The sequence below is a fragment of the Pleurodeles waltl genome, chromosome 5 (genome assembly GCF_031143425.1).
Source record: "Pleurodeles waltl isolate 20211129_DDA chromosome 5, aPleWal1.hap1.20221129, whole genome shotgun sequence".
NCBI classification, from domain to species: Eukaryota; Metazoa; Chordata; class Amphibia; order Caudata; family Salamandridae; genus Pleurodeles; species Pleurodeles waltl.
Window position 1 is genome coordinate 987,872,345 of NC_090444.1, and position 23,362 is coordinate 987,895,706.

At 41.6% G+C, this 23,362-nt stretch overlaps 1 protein-coding gene across 1 annotated transcript in view; it reads right to left on the minus strand.

The window, feature by feature from the left end:
* Positions 1-1,815: 1,815 nt before the first annotated feature.
* FNDC1 (fibronectin type III domain containing 1) overlaps positions 1,816-23,362 on the minus strand; it is a 1,110,328-nt gene continuing 1,088,781 nt past the window's right edge. Inside the window, exons 19-20 of the mRNA XM_069235143.1 lie at positions 17,622-17,744; positions 1,816-6,980 (exon numbers count right to left, since the gene is read on the minus strand). Coding sequence (XP_069091244.1) covers positions 6,865-6,980; positions 17,622-17,744 — 239 coding nt within the window. The 3' untranslated portion in view covers positions 1,816-6,864. The remainder of the gene's footprint in view (positions 6,981-17,621; positions 17,745-23,362) is intronic.

Below are 23,362 nucleotides of genomic sequence, written 5' to 3' on the forward strand. Positions count from 1 at the left end.
CGAACTATTGTTCTTCAATAGGTGTGCATACCCAGGATCCTATATGGCATGTGGGGTACCTCTTGTGTTGCTTATATAATATACAAGTTCACCACGAGAACAACTAATTGTTGCGCTTGAATTTCACTGCATTGGAAAGTCAGTTTCTTTTATTTGTAGCCATGTCTATTCACCCACAACCAACTCCATTCTGCACAAAGAATCGAAAATTGGCATAGCTTTGATTAACTGATGTATTGGATAAATAATAAGGATATATAAGTGTGTACATTGTGGGTAAATATAGGGTTAAATAATGTGTCTGTACCTTCTTAACGCAAGCAGAAAGAACAAGGAATCAAGGTACTGACAAAAGAAAACGATGAAAAGGCAGATGACAAACTTAAGCGGTGGGGCAAAGGTACAGAAAACTGCAATTTCCAGGCAGTGAGCAATTGAGCTATGTACCTTCTTGTGCAAATGGACCAGAGCTCATCCAGAAGCAGTGGATCAAGAAACAGGAATGTCAGTGGTTGATTGAATTTGAATGTGTATGGAATATGAGAGAGATGCTTAATGAGGGTGTGGGAATGTCAGTGGGTATTTATGTAATGGTAAGTGGGTGAATGGTGATGATGGGTAGTTGTATGTGAGCTAGGGGGTGAATGTGGATGAGCGGGTGTCTAACTGTAAGTAGCAGCAAAAATCCATTTGAGCTGAAAATATTGCAGTTTCCGATAAAGAGAAGGTGATATCAATCCCGCTGCCAACAGAGTTGCTTCAGAGAAGTAGCTGCACTGGGAAGTGCACTGGAATAAATAATAGACTAGGAAGGAAGAAAGTAGGGTGTTCCATGCACTGTAAATTTGCTGCCATCTTGACAATTGTAAATTCTGATAAGTAGAAAAAGACACTCTATAATTCACCTAAATCACTTTTCATCATCATTATGCTCATAGAGCCTACTTGACTCACAACCATCCACATCCCCCTATTTACAGCAGCACCCTCCGATCAGCACCACAAAATCCCAAAAGAAACAAAGGTCTGCCTCTTCCATGTCAATATTAAAAAACAGCAATTTTTCTTTAATATAGCCCTAGACTCAGGTTCAACCCGCATATTGGTTGCTCCTGTTTGGTGTAACATCTTCCATGTCAATGCCAGGTAGTCCCAAACTACAGGTCTTTGTATAACAATCCTCCACCTAAATACACATACATGGTTAAGAAGAGGATGGTAGTGATAGACGGATAGGGTCAGATGCCCTGAAGAAAACCACTTAGGCAGTGGAGGAGTAAACATTGGCTCAGTGAGAAAACTGACAGGATATAAATAGATCCTGTGGTTTCATTTATTCTTGTCAGTAACGGAGGAGTGAATACAAAATAGAGCACACTTTCTGGAAGAACGCATGCCTATGACATTTTTACTTCGTGCAGTACTGTTGAGGTTTTCAAACTTGTTGTGAAATTTCCTTTATATTTCAGACATGTTTACTGTTAAACCACCTCTTAACTGCAATTATAAAAACAACATTTTCTTTATTATGAACATAGTATTTCACCCTGTGCCTCTTAAACCAGCAAAGTAATTTTGTGAAAAACTTGAATGTTTTAGTACCACGCCACAGGTTTTTGTGCAGTTAACCATATCCTGGGTTAGGTAGGTAACTGATGCCGTGAGGTATATTTTGAGATATGTGATGACTGAAGAAAATTAGGCTGCAGTTACCCCACGCGTTGTAACAACCTTAATGTATGTCGATGTTAGTTTATATTACAATGTAATGCGAAATGTCAATCTGCAAGTAGCTATGTAACTAACGCAAGTAAAAACAATGAACAACATGGCATATTTATTTGGGAAACGGGTGGTACAAAGTCCATACGCTTTACATGGTAAAAGCAAAATATCTGAAAACTTACATTTGTAAATATTGATCTCATTATCGCTGTAACAATTTAAAAAAAAACTTTTGAAGATTTTTTAATAGAAAACATATTGCATGTACATTTACAAGAAGTGCACAAAGCAGTTTAGGGACAACAGCCCTATGTGTGGTCTGTCGAGGGAGCAGAAAAAGGCTGTAGTGCATCGAATCTGACTGAATTCGTCTCCCAGGTGCACTGATACTGACCCAGGCCGTTTTAGTGTTATTGGCTTTCTGGTGGAAACAGGAGTTAAGTACTCGTAAGGAATTTACAAGACGTTTATTTAACCACTATCATAGATCAAACCACGAAATATGCAGGCCGTTATCAAAAGATCATACTAAAAAAGTAGCCTGCAGTACAATAAACTGTAGCTAGCACCATTAGACTGGAATTGAGCACCATCCTAACTTTGTAAGCGGTGTAGGGCCTGGTTTAAGGAAAGTGCTGCTGCACCCAGTGCAGCACCAATTTCCTTGCGCCCCTTAGCACCCCCCTGCTGCCACCATGTGTGCGCCGTATCTAAGATATGGCACACAAAGGCGCAGGTTAGGGGGTAATAGCGTCAACATTTTCAACGCTATTGATGTACTCTGTAGGAGTAGCACAAACATTTTGGTGCTACTCCTGCAAAGTATTTAGGGGCCCATTATAAATAATGGTATTCCCCCTTTTAACACCTCCTCTGAGCGGGCGTTAAAAGTGCCGAAATAAATGGCACAAGAAAATATTTTAGATTTTCTTGCATCATTTCTACCACCCCCCTAATGGGGGTACATCCCCCTTGCATACATTATGCCTGGCGCAGGCATAATGTGGCTCAAGGGTTTCCAAAGTGGTGCAATGCATGCATTGCGCCATTTTGTAAATATAGCGCGTGTAAAAAGCCACTTTTGCGCCACCTTAGCTTTAAAAAAGTGACGCTATGGCTGCTCTAAGGTGGCCTTAGGGCCTCTTAAATCAGGCTCCTAGTTCTGCAGATGTGGCCCTTAGGAGGTTTTTATCAATTCTCTTAGAGCTTCTGTCCCTTAGCCATTGTCTATCACCTTGGAGATCTAAGTAGTGAGTTTCCCTTATATTCTAAATATCCATATTTAGAATCACATTTCTCCAAAAGCATTCAGTTGTGAATGTATAATTTATGATCTCCTTAATCACGAGCAAGTAGCATTGCAATGTCTTAGTTCTGTGACTGTTTGTTCTTGAAATAGATTATGAAAAATAGTAGGGATGCAAAAGTACGGTCTAGTGCTATATTTGAAAAAGTATATCTGCCAAAGTTGCTAGAAACTAAGGTCTCCCTTTAAAAAAAAGACTATACATCAGCTTTCATAACTTTTCTAATGAAAGCCCACACAAATTGTTCTGGTGCGATTTACTATCCAACATATTAGTAACCCAAAGCAATGCAAAGTTGAGCATTGCATTGCATTACTTTGTGTCAAGTAGGCATTCCACAGGTGATGCATGGGTGTTACCATGCAGCCACCCATCATGGGTTAATACATCTCCTCGAGGCAGGTGCCAACAAGAAGAAATGTTTTAATTTATTCTTCGATGTTCCCACTTTGCATGTCACCTGCATTGAACAATACACGTTCCCACTTTGCATGTCACCTGCATTGAACAATACACATACAAAGTGGGAAAAGCCATAAAGTATAGGTTTTGTATTGGAATGGACTTCACTATCTACTATGATATGGCGCAATAAAGTACTACGTTCTAGAAATGGCGCTGTTCTGCTCTTGCACTCTCATGCAACAGAGTGCAGCATCTTTACTCGCTGTCCTGTGCTGCTTGATAAATCTGTGGCTAAGTCTGGCTAGCCCTGATTCAACCTCATGCCTCTTTTTTTCCACCACATTTCACTATCTCACTTCATCAGGATCTTTATCATCCTTGCTTTCTCACTTTGTCCTATTTGTCCACTCTTTCTCTTTCTCTTTTGCCCTGTTCTGATTTTCTGTCTCCTGCTCTCGTCTGACGATGAAAAGTCCTGGCCGTCAACAATGAATGCTCGTTCTCCCCATCTCCAAATACCAGAACACATTAGGCACTGCCATACCAGTTGAATAATCTTTAGCATTGTTCTCTACTTCATTGGTAGAGACACTGATGGCTTCCTTCACCTCCATTGCTCTCTGTGGCATGACCTTTGAGAAGTGATATGTAACCCTGGCCGTTGACAATGGTTTACATGAAACTGGCCTTAAGTCGCTGGCATGTTAGAATTGCTTCAGTGCATCATTTATCAGTTCATATTGCTATGCAAAGGCACTATTAAATGTTGCAACTGGCAAGAAAGAACATTTTAAAACTATACAGTTATTCTTGTAATGACAGATTCACTCTACCATTAAAGTTTGTCATACTAGATTAGCATTCTATTATACAAGGTATACATTTTGTTATTGTGCAGGGAGAACTTGTGATTTAATGGGTGCATACAGGCAGGAGATACTGCAGCAGGGGACGGGGCAGGAAGATGTGCTTGGATGCCATAGGCACATTTTTAAAATATTCTTCAGGAAAACTCTTGGATGAGCCCTCTGCTGTTTCAGGTCTACTTAAACAGAAAAGTAGCACAATAGCAATGTTAGTTTCCCCAACTTCATCTGTTTTATTAAATGAGGGCCATAATATTGCTGTATTATTTGGTGGAAATCCTTCCACCAGACATTTCATGTGGTGTAATTGAACCGTTGGCATTTGCTCAGTTTAGAGTCCAGTGCTGTTGGTATGATTCACTAATCTATTTTCATAACTAAGTTTATGTAGGATAAGCACATTCCAGTTTTTGACAAGCAAAGTCGCATCCTGATTTGTCAAAAAAGGATTAGTAAAATGTTTCCAATACATTGCTATCTGAAATTAAATACATTTCACCACTCGTAGGTTGGTGGTCAATCCACCGACGATTTGCCTTGAAAGGTGGGTGACCACCCACAGATTTGTTAGTTTGTGGATATTCCTATAACTCTGACATGAATATTCACAGCCTGCAAACAATCAGAAATTTACTCAGTCAAGTGCAGTTTCCAGGGTCTAAATATGAAGGGGACATCCGAAAATAAATGGGATGTACGCAATGGTGTTAATTACTAGACAAAATACTTTAACCGTGGAGAAACACAAAAAATAGATTTATAGTGGATATTTCTGCTAAATTTCTTTGGATGGAATTTACAGTGTGTTGGAAATTCTACAGGGGTAACTGTTGTCCTGGAAAACTGCAAGTGTCATAGTTTTCCGGAACTATCCCTGGAAAGTTATCAGGATTTTCAAAAAGCTAGAATTGTCTCCTTAGAATATCTGACTTTTCACTTTGATCTTTGCAAGTCTGGCCCTGTATTTTTATTGACCTGAGGCAAATAGGAAGCATTGCAGGAGTACGAGCAGCCTCTCACTTGAATGCTTGGGTTAAAAACACACTGGTCCGTTCTCCAGCGATGCTCCCTAAGCCTCTTCTCAAGCAATGCTAGTTCTGGTGGTGCTTTTGAAGAGGCTGAGGAAACACCACGGGAGAACAAGGTTGTGTTTTTCACCCAAATAGTCAGGTGAGAGGCTGTTTCCTCTTCCGCAGTCGTGTATCATAAATAAAGGGAGGGTAATTACCAGGTTTTGTTGACCACAAACAATAATAATTATTGCATGTCAACAGGCTTTGTGCAAGAGCACTTTAACTTAACATGCAAGCTGTAACTCGTGCCCTGAGCAGTTCAAACTTTAAAGCTAGCATCCTGTGCTAGCCAGGCCTATTTTGCAGGGTATTTGAGGTGATTGTTCAAGTGATATATCTGCAGTGTTAACAAAGGCTGCTTTTGTGACACATTCACACAGCTATGACGAATGCAGAAGTTCCGTGCAAGTTGAAAATGTTAGAAATATTTGTTTTGTAACAAAGTTAATTGCGGTGCACTGTAAGTTTTGTGATACCCCACCACAGTTTCTCATCACATAATAAGTAAAAGGAAACAGAAAGTGAAAGAAGTTAAAGAAACAGACTCAGTTGCATATTCATCGAAATCATAGCTACACTTTGGAAAAGCGCTAAAAAAAGTGTCTCTTATGGCTTTCTCAACTGTAGTGCACCAAAATATTTGTATTCTTATCTGTGTCAAGTATTTTACTTTGCAAAAGCTTGGCAGTTATACCTTATCTTAATATTGTAACTCTGTTAGCACCATTATAGTCCCCTTTGTTCACAAAGGATGTGAAGAAGTTGTCTGTTGTGTCTTAAGTTAAAAGACTGTGCAAAGCGTGCGCATGCCCCATGAAAGACCAGAGAAGCTTCTAATTTGTAACCGCACCCTTTACAAAAAGACATGGATAGCTACAGTAGACCTCAGCATTGGTCAGTGGCAGTCTTCTTGACATGCTCATAAATAGGCGAACAATCTATCAGATGTCAATGGTGATCTAGTAATATAATTTGTGTACTATCTATGTTCATCCATTCCACCTCGTGGCACAGTACAATGCTGAGGCACTTTGCTCCACCAATGATCTTACTGTTCCATGAGTAGATGCATAATCTGTGTGCACAATCAAAGAAATGCAAGTTTGGTGGGCTAAATTGACCCCACCACACAGTGTGACACACGGTGGTTATTGTGCATAGTTGGTTCAGGAGTCATGGGTTCTTCCCACACAATGCCTTTGTCCTTAGAGTTGTTTATTTTTTTGTAAAGAGAAGTTAGGTAGGGTGACTGGAATAGTGTCCTCGCTCCACAGCAACACAATCCTGCTGCACTGCTGTTTGATGATCAATACAGTGTGATTTCTGAGGCTTTCCCTTGAGTCTCAGGAGCATGAAGGCGTATTGGTTTCTGTCTAGTTCTTTTCTATTAACAAAGTGCTGACAGTCCTCCAGTGCGCGTCATTCAGAAGGCCAAGTCCAGGGGTGGTTTTGGTTCTGCAGAAGATGTGCATTCAGGTTTCAAAGTGGCTACCACTTTCCAGGAATAGGTACGCCACATTCATACCATCCCACACAGTAGTATGGAGTTCCGTAGCCAATGCGGCCAAACGTCACTGGTTCTTGGCGATACTGGCGATAGTAACCTGAGAGGATGAGAGTATAATACATTAGGGAAATGTGATAAGGGCTGACATCGTATACAATGGTGAACAAAATCATTTTAGAGTAAAAGTCATTTTGGTATCTGAGTGGAAACAACTCCAGCACTTTGAGCTGAAATACAAAATGCATTTGAGAAAGCAAATATCCCACATATTATTCAGGACAAAGTAAGATGTTTGCCTTTCTTTAACTTCAAAATGCCTTTTAGTTAACTCACTTTATTAAATAAATGATTTCAAATATAGGAAACGTTTAATCTCAGCTGCTTAAATGCTATATATTTTAAGGGTGTTAAGAAAACAACATTCAAATGAATGTTGTGAATAGAAAGATGGGTGTGTGGAAAAAAATAGTGGCATGGAAGGGTGTATTGATCACTGCATGGGGATGGAAGTGGTGGTGTACCTAGCCAGGGAGTGCCCCCGAAAGTAAGCAAAAATATGGCAAAAGTGGGCTGACTACAGGGGGATTGTACTGGAGCCTGTTCGCCCCACCACCCATAGTATTGACGAAGAAATGCAGAGATATGGAAATGGAATACAAATACATGGTGCATATGATGGATGATAAAAGTAATATGTGTGATGGAGTTTTCAGTGTGGGGTCAGGGTGGGAGTGGTGTCACAGACTGCGCAAGTTACAAGTTTATGTTACTAGGCACACTGATTTCAATGCCTAATCCTTGGTCAATGTTCACTGTTTTTCTGCTAAAACCCAATAAAATGAGTTAAAAAAAAAAAAGAGTTGGACCACAAAAGTACAAAAAGAGATATTAGTGTAATGTGCAGAAACGTCAAACTGAAGTATTTGAAATAGGAAAGACATAAATGTGATTGAAATATAATTGTCCTCCCCAGTGTTGGGGCATCAGGATAGTGTGACATATACAGCTAGACCCAAGGGGACAGAACACATTGCAAATTGTGATAACCAATAAGTGTGGTTTCTGAAGATGGAAGGTGTGTAGTTCTATATTTTTAAGTACATTAGTAATGTGATATGTTACTAGACCTAAACCAGTTTCACTGAGAAATTCTGAGCTTAACCTTTGGCAGTTCTGAAACTAAGACACATGTTTTACCCCAGGCAAGTGTGTACAACTACCATCCAGGTGAACACACTCCCATTGTGACATCACAACTTGTAAAACATTACATGGAATACTGCAGATGCCAAAAGTGAAACAGCACAAATGCTGTTCCACTTTATATATCTGTTCTCTACATCTACACATCATTCAAACCGCAAAGTGTATGTGACAATGCAAAAGTAAAAAAAAAATGAAACTTTACATTGACTTGGATCTAGATACCCGCATTGGAAAAATGGGACATCATGCTGGAAGAGCATACAAACCAAACAACCAGCTTATAATATATGCAAAATCTTTGTTTTTTACGTCACGTTTCAACCTTGAATTCATGGATACACTGTATGTGGAAGCATATTGAGTAGTCAAGGTTCTACATGATACACTATACTGTTCCAATAGTAATAAGCACCAACAAAAAGAATATACTATAGATATGACACTTCGTGAAAGTAACACAAAACACCTCTTGCCACTGCTTTTTGGTTCCCTGTTGCTCCTTCTTATATATCAGTATAGCCCAAAGCTTTTTAAATGTATGTAGAAGACCTAATACCTCTGTTGACGCATTCTCATAAATATATTTATCTTTTTAAGAGTAACTAGAATATATTACTTGAGAAGCCTGTCTTCACTGAAATCTTTCTGTATGCAAACTTGGAAGTTAAAACAAACTTAAACAACTCATGGTCCAGCTGATTTTCCCACGCTCTTCAACACTGTCAACCATGAAGTTCTGATGTATAAAATGTTGGCCATCCGGCTCTGATATGTACCCAGGAAACACACAAAGTTCTTCCCAGTCATCATCCTGAAAACACAACCTCACTAACTTGTACCAGCTTGTTTACATAGGAAGCACAAGAGCATAACTCTTTCCTCTCTGGTGGGGTCCCTCAGGGCTCTGTCCTCTGTCACATAGGTGGTCATTCCAACCCTGGCGGTCCATGACCGCCGGGTTGGAGGACCGCGGGAGCACCGCCGACAGGCCGGCGGTGCTCCAATGGGCATTCCGACCGTGGCGGTAAAGCCGCGGTCAGACCGGCAACACTGGCGGGCTCCCGCCAGTGTACCGCCGCCCATTGGAATCCTCCAAGGTGGCGCAGCTAGCTGCGCTGCCGAGGGGATTCCGACCCCCCCTACCGCCATCCAGTTCCCGGCGGTACTCCCGCCGGGAACCGGATGGCGGTAGGGGGGGTCGCGGGGCCCCTGGGGGCCCCTGCAGTGGCATGGGCACTGCAGGGGCCCCCGTAAGAGGGCCCCTAAATGTATTTCACTGTCTGCTGCGCAGACAGTGAAATACGCGACGGGTGCAACTGCACCCGTCGCACAGCTTCCACTCCGCCGGCTCGATTCCGAGCCGGCTTCATCGTGGAAGCCTCTTTCCCGCTGGGCTGGCGGGCGGCCTGAAGGCGGCCGCCCGCCAGCCCAGCGGGAAAGTCAGAATTACCGCCGCGGTCTTTCGACCGCGGAACGGTAACCTGACGGCGGGACTTTGGCGGGCGGCCTCCGCCGCCCGCCAAGGTCCGAATGAGGGCCATAATCTTCAAACTCAACATGGGACCACTTGGTTTTGCTTCTTGCTGACAATAACATCAAAATCCACCAATTAGTTGAAGACAACTCTACCTCACAATCATCTCAATCAATCACTTAGAGGGACGAATCTCAAACTCATCCAGGCCTGGATGTCAAGTACCTATTTAACTACCTGCATGTCAACCTATTAAAGACCGAATTCCTCCTGTTCACCAACAATGCATTTCAGTGTCAGATTCAAGTCTGCCCAAACTTAAACTTAGATGGCTTCACCCTTGATTAACCAACTATGCTATGTCACTCTTGTTCACCCTGGACACTGACCTCTTATTCCAAGAACAGATCACTAGGAAGACCAAGACCGGATGGTACCAACTCTTTCTCCTAAAAAAGTAAACATTTCATTCCAAAGACAATTTCAGAATAACAGTACAAGCCTTGGTTCTCTCTCAACCGGATGGTGTTAATGCCCTACTCAATGGGCTCCCAGATACTACACTAGCACTCCTGAAAAACACATAACATGCAGCAGTATAGCTTATGCTGAGTCTGATGAAATTCAATCACATTACACCTACTTAGAGGGACTACACTGGCTCAGATCCAGATTTGTGTTGTCTTCAAAACATGCAGCATCACTTATGAGGTCATAAGGAGCAAGAAACTTGGACAACACAGTAACCATCTCAGTAGGATAGCACCGGACTAGAAGATAAGGTTTTGCCAGATTGGAGACTACACAAAGCAAGAAAGAAAAAGATGACTGGCAAGCATTCTTGGTCCATGCTCCCAGGATTCTGAACAACATTCTGGTCCACAACAAAACTGGACTGACCCTCCACCAATTCAGAAAAAGCTGTTAATGGAACACAGCCCCCTAACTCAGAGGTTCACCCCATCTTAAACCTCCCCCATTGTCCTACGTATTCTCCAGGGTTCTGCCTGTGTATTGTGCTCAAGTGCCTTATAGTTAGGTTTGCACAATACACATACATACATAACAGTAATTTGTTCCATTATCCCTGTAGAAAAAATGTAGAAGGCTAATTCATTGTATGAACACCTGTATCAAAAATAATCTTAAAACCTTCTCAGCTCCTTCAAACACGGACAAGACAATATATAATGCTTCAAGTCTTCTACACCTGTTCTTGGTTAATTCCTCCAAACTCAATAACATCTAGAAATGAATGAATCTGTTATTAAATATCAGTTATATTTGCAAAATAAATAACAATAAAATGTCAAAGCTCCAATAAATGAACTGGTAGATTACACAGCTGACATTGTGGGATTTCGCTGAAAGACCTCACATCCTGCTTGTATATAAGATGCTATAAGGTAAAATGGACATGCAGCTCCAATTGTCTAAGTTTCAAAAACGTTCATCTCAAACTCAAAGGGGCATTTATTCTATTTGGTTAACAGTGCCCAGTTAAACTGAATGTTTAACAAAATTGAATCCTTACCAAATTCTGTAATCTAAGCTTATTTCAAAAGATTTTCATAAGGCTGCATCCTGTCTCCACTGACCTCTTCCAGAGTGTGGTTTTCAGTGTGACAGTAACTCATGTGATGGTCATTTTAGGAAAATTCTATAAGGCTAGCTGTTAGACCTTCCAGCCTTAAGGTGCTCTTCCCCAAACATTTCTCTTCACCCCTCCTATTTTTGCTGAATTTGGATTTGTTGGCATTAGGATTCGAGCCAGTGCTAAAGTGCTTGTGACCTCCACCTAAAAACATGGTAAAATTGGCTTACACATTGCTGGCAAATTTAATGTACTTATAAGTCACTAGTAAAATTCTATATCATACACTCAGAGCATGTAAACTAAAGGCTACTAGTGAGCCTGCAAGCACTATTTGTGCCACCCACTTAAGTAGCCCAGTAAAACATGTCTCAGGCATGCGATTGTAGCTGCCTGCAGTTTTAAACTGCAAATTCATCTTGATAAAATAACCCTTTTGCCGAGCCGAAAACTCACGTTAATACATATGTACGTGTATATATATATATATATATATATATATATATATATATATATGTGTGTGTGTGTGTGTGTGTGTCATCCCTAAGGCATTGTAATCAAAATGTTAGACATGTGATCTTAAGTTTTAAAGTTCACAAATTCACTTTTCACTACTGTTAGACTTTTCATCCTTGGCGTGGTCTCCCTTAACTTTTTGCCTCTGTTTCCCAGGTTGTTGATGTGTGCCGGATTCTGTTTTTGCTGTTTTTGTTACTCTGGGCACTTTATTACTGCTAACCAGTGCTAAAGTGCAAGTGTTCCTATACAAAATGTGTATGTAATTGGTTCATCCATGATTGGCATTTTTGATTTACTGGTAAGTCCCTAGTAGAGTGCACTAGAGGTGCCCAGGGCCTGTAAATCAAATGCTACTATGGGCCTGCAGCACTGGTTGTGCCACTCACCTTAGTAGCTCTGTAAACATGGCCCAGACCTGCCACTGCAGTGTCTGTGTGTGCAGTTTTAAACTGCCAATTCGACTTGGCAAGTGTACCCAGTTGCCAGGCCTAAACCTTCACTTTTCCTACATGTAAGACACCCCTAGGTAGCCCCATGGGCAGGGTGCAGTGTATGTTTAAGGTAGGGCATATACTAAGGTGTTTTATATGTCCTAATAGTGAAATACTGCTAACTTCGGTTTTCACTGTTGCAAGGCCTATCCCTCTCATAGGTTAACATGGGGGCTGCCTTTAAATATGATTACAGTGCAGATTCCTTTTTGGAGAGGACAGACATGTGGAGTTTGGGGTCCTTGAGCTCACAATTTAAAAATACATCTTTTAGTAAAGTTGATTTTGAGATTGTGTGTTTGAAAATGGCACTTCTAGAAAGTGCTTTCTTGCTTAAACCATTCTGTGGATTCCCTGTCTGGGTCAGTTTAACTGTTGGGCTGTTTGCACCTCTCTCTAGACAGTGACACAAAGGGAGCTGGGGTGTAGCCTACATAGCCTGATGAGCCATTTGTGCTAGGAGGGAGGGGAAGAGTGGTCACTCACACCTGAAAGGGCTGTGCCTGCCCTCACACAATGCAGTCTCCAACCCCCTGGTGTGTGTCTGGGGCCTGGCCTGGGCAAGGCAGGATTTCACAAACAAGAGAGAGACCTTTCTTTGAAGTAAGTCTACTTCAAAGGGCAACATGTGTATACAAGGGGCACCCAAAACCACAGACTTTAGATCACTTCTGGAAATCAAGAGGAACCTCTGCCTGGAGAAAAGCTTAACATCTGAGGATCAAGAGCTGCCCGGCCTGTGACTGTGCTTTGTGGAGCTATCCTGCAGTTGCTGCTTCTGCCTGTGCAAGAGGACAAAGACTGGACTTTGTGGGCCTTCCTGCTTGTGGCGAACTCTCCAAGGGCTTGAAATTGAGCTTGCCTCCTGTTGTTGAAGTCTCAGGGACAGCAAAGACTTCTCTTTGTCGGCACCTGGAGCCTCTGCTGAGACCCCTGCCCTGCCAAGTGGTGCCTTATCCAGTTCCTGGGGCCTTGACAGGTGAAGCTGGTGGACCAAGGTTGGAAATCCACGCACAGATTGGCGTGCGGGGAAATTTCTGATGCAACCTCCGAGAGTGCAAAAGAAACGATGCGCCACCATCTCCACGGCTGAAATCGACGCAGGGCTTGCGGCGCGGCTGTGAAAACCAGGCACGCGGCTGGAGAAATTACACTCAGCATCGCTGACGGAGGCTGCAACAACGCAACATCATTGGTCGCAGAAAAAAAACGCAAGCTTGCCCAGACCTGAGGTGCTTTGGCCGGATCAACGCATCTCTCTCCTGTGGAGAAAGAAACAACACACGGCGATCGGACCAGAGAAGGTGAAACGACGCATGACCTTGCTTGCGGGTGAGAAATCGACGCGCCGCTTACCTTTTTCGACGCACATTAGCCAGTGCGGGTTATTTTGACGTGGCCCAGGTAAATTTTCACACTAGCAGCATTAGCGTTGTGTTTAAAAGAACCTGAAGGCACTTTTCGCATTTTAGTCAATGACTTGACTTGTGTATGGTGGATTTTTGTCGTTTTGGTCTTGTTTTGTTTAGATAAATATTTTCTATTTTTCTAAACCTGTGTTATGTCATTTTGTAGTGTTTTAATTGAGTTACTGTGTGTGTTGGTGCAACTACTTTACACGTAGCACTCTGAAGTTAAGCCTGCCTGTTCGTGCCAAGCTACCAAGGGGGTGAGCGGGTGTCATCTGAAGGTAATTCTATTTTACTCTGACTAGAGTGAGGCTCCTTGCTTGGACTTGGGTAACCTGACTGTCAACCAAAGACCCAATTTCTAACAACTACTGTGAGGCTTACCTCTCCTATTGGATAACATTGGGTTACCTTATTACATTTTAATAAGTGCTAACCTTTGAGCGGGAGCTGGTAGGAAAGTCAAGTTTGGTATATGAGGAACTGTAATTTGAAATCCTCTTTAACGGTAAAATCAGATTTTAAGTCACATTTCTGAAAATGACACTTTTGGAAAGTTGCCATTTTCTTATCCTAACCATTTGGTGTCAGCAGCCTGTTCCTGGGTCACATGACTAAGTGCAGTTGACAGTTGACCTTTTTGTATTCATTGTAGACCGCTTCACAATAGAGGGTCTGGGTGTTGGCAGGATGGGCCATCTCTACCTTGATAAGGGGCAGAGCAGCCATCTACCACAAGTGTACCTCAAAGGCACTGGCTCAGCTCACACACAAAGGACTTCACACTAGCCTAATGTGTCCTCTGACAGACTAACACTAGGGCAGGGAAGCACGAAATCACAAACATTTTGTTAGAGGGAAACGCTAGATACTTCTCCCACTTCAAAAGGAGTGCCATGTATAAATATTGGATGCTACAATCCACTTTTCTGATCACTTCTAGACCTATGGAAAACTAAGAAGGACTGCTCTGCTGATTTGCTGCAAGAAGGACTGTTCTGCTGCCCTTCTGCCTGAGTAGGAAGATATGCACCTGCCCCTTGAACCCAGGACCACAAGAGTGACTCCAAGTGCTAGTTGGCTGGCCTCCTGATCAAAGCCTCAGGGACCAAATCGGTGCCAAGAACCTTCTTGAATCCTGCACCTGGACTATGCCTGCTGTGAGTGCTAACCCCTAAGTGGTGACTCCACAATCCTTGACCCCTGCATCTGGGATTAAAGGTGCTCTGCTAGCCCAGCTGTGGTCCCAATCAGAAACAATGCAGTGCGATGCAACTCAATGCAGACCTCACCTTACAACTGTCACAGCTCCTCATCAGCACCGATGCAAACCTAACGCAGCTTGTCACAGGACCCTGTATCACCCATTGGAACAAACAGTACGTGATGCATCTTGATGCAGGACCTCGCATCACACCTCAGAACCACCGCTGCATGGCACAATGTCCCACATAAAGGACACAAGGTACAATTCTCAGCCAGCCTAACTTGGTCCCTGTATCAAGCCCACACTCCATGGCGGTTGGCCTGAACTTGTGGTACAGCCTGATATCCATAGTTGACTTTTTGTCATTTTAAGCACCATTTTTACCTAAGCCTTTAAAATTGCATATCTCCGGTTCTACTAATGGGTTTTTTTTTTTATGTCAAATAATATATTAAAATGTAATCTATTTTTCTAAATTGGTTTGGATAATTCCTTGTGTTGGGTTTTACATTGACACTGTGTGCTGCATAAATTAATTACACATTGCCCTTAAGGTAAGCCTGATTTTTGACAAACTACCAGTGTTTGAAGCACAGGCCAATTTAGTGACTTTAGTGGTTTACCATGATGGGGACTGAGCTATTACTTGAGAAGGACCCTCACCCTTCTCCACCAACAACTTAATTTCTCACACTAGTTTATTGTGTAATCACCTTTATCCAAAATATTCTCCTCAGTTTAAACCTTCTCAGCTCATCTAAATGTACACAGAGCAAACCACAAAGCAATAAAGTAGACTACAAATCTTCTATAGTTCCATATTATCATCACAGTGTTTCTTGGTAAATTCACAACCACAATAACATCTGCATATGAACCTAAATTAAATAAAAGTTCAAAAGCACGTTATAAAAAGTACATTTATATGCTTCAATTCACAGAGATCATGAGTTGGTCAGACATCTATGAGTATTCACATGTTTCTGAAGCTTATATATGACCCTCAAACTACAGTTTTGTCTATTTGTCCTTAAGGAACCAATTAAACAAATCGTTCTGCAAAAGTGGGTCCTCACAAATTTCCATGTCTACATTTATTTCAAAAGATTATCCAGATTTTCTTTTCATTTTGCACCCCGGTAAGCACACCAGAGCAACTACAGGTCACAGTATATTTCTACCATGATCTGGTGAATTTAAGATGACATGAGTACATATTTACTGATTTTCCAGCACCCATATTCGTTGTATTGTGGCCAGGTGCCAACTCAACTGCTGCCTGAGGCATTCCCATTTGGTAAAGCTAGCCTTGACCAATGGCCTGATTTAGATTTCAGTGGACGGGTTACACCATCACAACAGTGACAGATATCCCACCCACTGAAATATAAATCCCATAGGAAATAACGGTATTTGTATTTCAGCAAATGGGATATCTGTCACCATTGTGACAAAGTAACCCGTCTGCCAAAATCTAAATCAGGCCTTATGTCTTATTCAGACATCCTTCAACAGCATGAAGAAGAACAGGCAACACCTTTGTGTAGAATACTCAGAACAGAGGGTGATCAGTGTAAGCGACCTAAGCATCATTTGCTTGCTTTTTAAAGTGTTCTAAATAAACATAGTATCACTAGCAAAAGTTTCATAAAACCTTATCCAATCGAATATAAAGTAGGCTAAACCTCAGGTACTTGTAGGCTTTAATCCTTTCACATGATTCTTTCTATTGTACAGGTGCATTTTTCCTGTGAAAGAGCACAGTTTTATCTTTAGCCATAGTTAGCTGAAGAATATTCTTAATGGTATACCAGTTTAAGGCAGTAAGAATTCCCTGTATGCTTATCAAAGTATGATCATGTTATATTAGATAGTCAGGGGACATAATACCTTAATCGGCACACTGCCAAATCTTGATGGAAAAGATATCATAGCATGTCATTTTTAAAATGTCAAAATAAACACACAAAACTACTTTAATCAATGCTCTGTAAACCTTGTAAGATAGTTCAGCCTTGCAGTTGAATATTTTATCAAAGTATAACTATGAAGATTGACCCTAAAGTGAATGCTACTGAGGAACCAAGGTACAAACTAGTGCTGCGTATTCTTCTAGAAGTTTCCAGGAGACATGAAGGGATGAGAGTGCTGAGCAATAGATACTTACGTCTCAGTAAATAGCGCACAAGAGCTAGTAATCTTTTGGATGTGATTGGAATATAGGATGATCAGAAAGACATCTTGCATGGCAATTTCCCTAGGTGTTACTTAGTTGTGTTGGAAGGGGAACGTCTAGAGGGTTTCCACTCATTTGGAAAATTTAATTTCTGAGGAGCCCAAGCTTTAATTTCATATTAGTTTGAAGTGCAGTATGCAGCAGTATAGCTGCCAAACTGCGTGAAGAAAGATGATCCTCAAATAAAGACATAAGAGGGCTATCTTATGCATTGCAAAGCATAGTTTTACTATTACACCTATAATGTTATAGACATATTGAAAATAAAGGTAGGGCACCTATAAAGAACAGAGCAATCACAACTGGGCCCAACACTCTCCTGCAGGATATATAAATAAATAAATAACAGAGGTATATGTTTAGGTGTCTAAGGAACAGATCTCATCGAACTGAGAAACTGTTGGTGTATCTTTGAACACTCAAATCATTTTAAAAATTGGGTAGTTTGTGATCTGGGCACAGAAGTTCCTCAGAACGTACAGTACAGGCAACAGTGCATGCATTTAAAATTCTTCAGTACCTTATGTCACTGTCAATTTGGAGATCACTACATTTAGATAAAATCAAGTACATATCACTTTCACAGAAGCCATTATACTTACCATTACTGGGTGGCAGGGCTTGTGTGTATGATTGAGGTCCTGTTCTTCCATCTTTGTAGGCATCGACAAACTGGCAATGATCTTCACCCCTACCCCAGCTATCGCCAATGCCATAAAAGGTATCTAGGAGAAATCATGAACAAGTTAGCCTCAAAATTGCATTCTGTGTTTATCAAATTAGAGGCCAGATGTACAAAGCGTTTTGCATGGCGCAAACTGCGAAATTTGCAGTTTGCGCCATGCAAAACGCGCATCGTGATGCACATTCCCATTTTGCGAATCTGTACCGACTCGCAAAATGGGAATGCAACTCGCTAATAGGAAGGGGTGTTCCCTTCCTATTTGCGATTCGCACTGTGATGCAGAATTGCTTTGTGACCGCGAACGCGGTCGCAAAGCAATTCGCAGTTAGCACCCATGTCAAGTGGGTGCTAACTCATTCGCAAAAGGGAAGGGGTCCCCATGGGACCCCTTCCCCTTTGTGAATGTCGCCATAAATATTTTTTCAGAGCAGGCAGTGGTCCAATGGACCACTGCCTACTCTGAAAAAACGAAACCAAATGGTTTCATTTTTTCTTTGTATTGCAACTCGTTTTCCTTTAAGGAAAACGGGCTACAATACATAAAAAATAACTGCTTTATTAAAAAAGCAGTCACAGACATGGAGGTCTGCTGTCTCCAGCAGGCTACCATCCCTGTGAGTGCAGGAAATCACAAGGGGGTCGCAAATTGCGACCCACCTCATTAGCATTAATGAGGTGGGTCTTTGTGACCCCCTTGCGATTCGCAGAAGGTGTCATGGACACCATTCTGCATATGATTTTGCGACTCGGAAATTGCGAGTCGCACTGACTCGCAATTTTCGAGTCGCAAAATCATATCTTCCTACAGCTGGCCCTTGCTTCTTTCAGGTTTCAGACTGCCTGCCTTTTTCATATTTAAATGACCCAGCACTTTGCTTTGTCTGTCTTTTGAGTCATGATTGCATCATACAGTCCTGTTTATGATTTTTCAACTTTTGAAGGAAAGGAGTTAAGAATGTGGTTGGTTGACAATATCAAAGTTTTGACTGTCAGATTGTAGCCACCATTTGCAGCAATATCAAAACTCACCAATTATTAAATTCACATAATACCAGAGTTACAGATATTTTCCAGAATTTTTCCAACTGATACAATGTAATATAAGTAGTGTTTAGTCACAAGATATAGAGAAGCAGCATCAATGAACACTACTAGAAATCTTTGAAGCATCTTTGTATAGATACTTATAGGTATTGGACCATCACTATACAACTAATAAACATTGCTATAGATAAGTCAAGTCAATATTCATTTATTTGGGAAAATTACTCACCCATAAAATATGCATGCAATTCAAATGCAATGTATGTCAAAAATATAATCACATTGCTAATATCCACTTCAATAAACTAATATCGAGCTCACTCACTATCACCAGTAGAAGTTATGCCTATATTCAAGTAATGCACTTAGAATGTAAATAACAGGTAAAAAACAGTTATTTATAAATATTCCACCACTTTATCATAGGAATGGATAGAGGAATACAAAATTCATCTCAGTGGATATAGCAGTAGGACAAAAAGAACAATATCTGGGTAAATTAGACCACGCTGTCTGGAAACTAGTTATGTCAACTAACACGGAGCCTTGGCGAAATTGCAACACCAACCACTTCGCATATTGTATATCAAACAAATGTTTGTGCACTAATCAAGTACATGTGGCACGAAAACTGTCGTAATATGCACAATCTATGTAACTACAGTAACCAACCATTAACGGGTACAGAGAAGGTACACTTGGTAAGAAGAATTAAATGGAGACCAGAGCATTCAACCAAAACAGCTTCATGGTTAAAAACTCAGCCTCACCTGAACCTCAAATAGTGGGAGAAGTCATTGGACGATCTTATCTCTTTGCTGCAGGGCAGGCCACCAGGTGCATACCCATCTCATCCTGCTCTGAAAAGTGCGACATTACAACTTGATAAAAGCATGTTCAAGGCAAGACGGGTGTTTCATAGAGCTCTACACAAGCACAAGCAAAAGCCCACACATGACACAGCAGCTCTGACAGCAAATATTAGAAGATCTCTCAAGAAACAAATAGGGGGAACGTAAGGTGGCAAAAGACCAAAAAGAATGGGAAACCCTATTCCAGCTTCTAAAGCATCCAAATCATGCCTGTTTCTGGGAGCACGTAAACAAGTTAAGGAATGGCTGCATGTCTAGGGAGAATGGTGTTGCAGAGGCCGCTTGGGTCTCCCACATTACATACTTGTACACGGCCATCCAACTGGATCCAGGCACGACCAGCAACAGGCTCGAGAAGACACATCACACTTCCCTCTCTCACAGTGACACATGCTCCTCAATGGTGGAAGAACACCTAGAGAGTGAAGCTGATCAGCCAGATGCCTCTGACAAGGCGAAAGGTGTGAAGTCGAATCACTTCTCCAGTAGCACGATAGAGAATGCTTTAAAGAGCATTAGGAAGGATGGCGCACCAGGGCCAAACGGCTTACCTGCCTCCCTGTTCAAATGCGTTCCATTGGAGTGGGCAGAGAGGCCGTCTCAGCTCTTTAAAAGCACGTATCAGCTGACCACAGTCCCAGACTTCTGGAGAAAGTCTATACACTGCCCAATCTAAACAAAGGGAGACCTCTCAGTAGCATCAAAATATCGACTGACAGCTCTCCTGGTCGCAAAAATGTATGCTCGCTGGTTGTTGGGCCAACTGGAAGAATGGGCCCAGGAGTGTCAAATCCTGCCATTCTTCCAATATGGCTTCAGACCTGAGGCCTCAACAGTGGCCAACATTGTGGCACCCTCATGCTTGCAGCAGCAAGCTGCTAATGCCGGTCAGCGGCCGCTCTTCTGCTGGTTCGTAGATTACAGTGCAGCTTTCAACAGGGTGTGAAACCCTATGGAGGAAGCTGTCATCCGGGGCATTCTCAAACAAGTCTTAAGAGCTATCAGCTCACTGTACATTCACACATGGGTACAAGTTTCAACAGGCCCAGGCACAATGTTTCGGAAAATAGAAACCAACAGAGGCCTAACGCAGGGTTGCGTCCTGGCCCCACTGCTGTTTAACTTGTACACAGCAGATTTTAGAAAACACTTGAAGGCTGACAGTCTAGCCCTACCAAAGATCAGCCCCACAAAATTCTAAATCATCCAATATTCTGATGACATTGTGATAATCGACTGCACAAAAAGCGGCCTACAGCGAGCACTAAACGCCCTGAACACCTTCAACATTGCCAACCAGCTGCAAGTAAACCAGGAAAAAAAAAGGTCCTCATATTCCGAAGGTACAAGAACCAAAAAGATCATAACCTGGCAGCTCGGAAGCCAGACCAACCGCACAGCCAGGAAAAATAACTACCTTAGAGAGTGGTTCACCGAAAATAATGTGGTGGGGAGACAGCAAACAGACATAAAGCCGCTGCCATCTCATACGGGATCTCCGAACTGAGCAATCAACTAAGAACTGCGTTGGCAGCCCCAATACTGAGGATAATAAAGGCAACCCTACTTCCTGCTTTGCGATATGGTAACCTGGCATTTCCTGGAACTCTAGAAGTCACCTTAGAACAAGCCCACTGTAGAGCATACTTAAGAATTTTCTAACAACCGAAGTATACCCATCACTCTAGGCTCAGATTGGAACTGGGCCTCATGTCGCAGCAATCAGTCTGCAAGCAGCCACCCTGAAATATTACATCAGGCTCAGGAAGGCCAACATGCTCTCACTAAAACATTCCTTGAGAACTATTTTTGAAACTCCTGGTAACCTGTGAAACACGCAGTCAAGCAAAGCACTGAAGACCTTCGAAAAGTCCATCCAGCTGGCAGACACTGTGACATTCAGTGTTTGGCAAAAACAATTAACAGAAGAGCAAAGAAAATCTCAAGGGAGCATGATCTATTGTCAGCCAAATCACCATCAGCAGTGCCAGTGTTAAACAACTCATATTTGTTCGGGGCTCCTCAGCCATATCTCTTAGAAGCAATAAACGTGGAAACTCAACACTAGATTCTCTATATGCGGACATTAGTCTTGCCAATCAAGGACTTTAATCCCTACTGGCCTATATGCATGGACAAAAGAGCCTGCAGACTCTACTCCTGCCAACACAAAAGTTGGCTACACCTTCTTTGCTGCTGCCCCACTTTAGCCACTGATAAGAGACAGTTAATCATACCATTAGCTTTGACCTTCGGGGCGCGCACTTGCATGGAGACATCCAATATGTGCTTCTCACACTCGGTGGCTTGGGCACAAAATATGTTACAACACTCCGGCGGCAACTAGCCCAGTCAGTGAGGGTGGCCCACATGGAGCATGAAGGACCAATGGAAGTCTAAGTTTCTCTTGATGAAAACTGAGACAAACACAAACTTTCACTTAACAGTATTTTTTTTTTTTAATGTTCAAATGTTTTTTTTTTAAATGTTATTTTAATGTGACAACATTTTTAATGCAAATATTATTCTCTGAGTTTTCATGTAATGGTTTAAATTGACTGTACAATAACTTGACATATATACAGTAACCATTTCACCCATGGAAAAGTAGCTCCCCCTGTAGAGGACAAAAGTGATTAAACAACCAGATAACAGTAAAAAAGTACTTAGTAAATGTTTCCATAATGTCAGTGTGCCTAAACATGCTATCTATCTATCTATCTATCTATCTATCTATCTATCTATCTATCTATCTATCTATCTATCTATCTATCTATCTATCTATCTATCTATCTATCCATCCATCTATCGATCTATCACACGGTGGCAGGCGCCACTGAGTATTTAAAGTTACATCAGAATTTCCAAAAAAATAGTATTTTTTTGTTAATGCTGTTGGTGCCGTTTAACGAATCTACAGAAAACCTTACAGAAAACAGTTCATTCATAGCCACTACTTCGTTGAATGTTTTGCAGTGATCTGTCAAGCACGGGCCAAGAAAAGGAGTGTCCCAAACACGTTATTTGCCCATGTTATTTCCCATTGTAAACTTTGCTATCTGATACTGAAAAATGGCTGAATGGAATTACACCAAATTAGGCAAAAAGTTAGAACTTTATTCATAATGTTTGCTTTGTGTCATTTGAGGAGAATCTGTTCAGTCTTTTCAAGAAATTAGCCTTTAAAAGGGGCCTTGGTTGAGCATGAAGCGGTTGAAAGTTTGCTATATCTGGGCGATTGGTGCCCTAATATGCTCTGACTTTTATCTGACATATTAGAAAAAGCCAACTTAAAGGGGACTAATCTATCCTGATTGGCTGCCACAATATGAATAATATATTGTGGCAGCTCTAATAGAACTCAGGGACAATAATTTAATAGGGATCCCCCGCCATGTCTGTAGTGCCTCCACCACAAGCACAGAGGTCCCTTGTGAATCAGACCCTGTGTTTACTAGCTTGGTTTTGCGTTGATTTTGTTGTCAATACTCGTGTGTCATTTATGTTTATAATTGCATTGTTGAATTATTAACAGATTTGCTTTTTTTAAGGTTTAAGGTTTGGTTGTTAGATTTTGTCAAAAATCAAAGACCTTGCAATATAACTTGTCATTGAAATATGTCTGCATAAGTTGAGGTATGTGTTCTAAGGCGCCACATTCACACTATGATAGGTGTGTACTAAAGGTCTAGGTGTCAGTGTGTAATAATCCAGACTGATGATTATTTATTCTTTGGTGCAC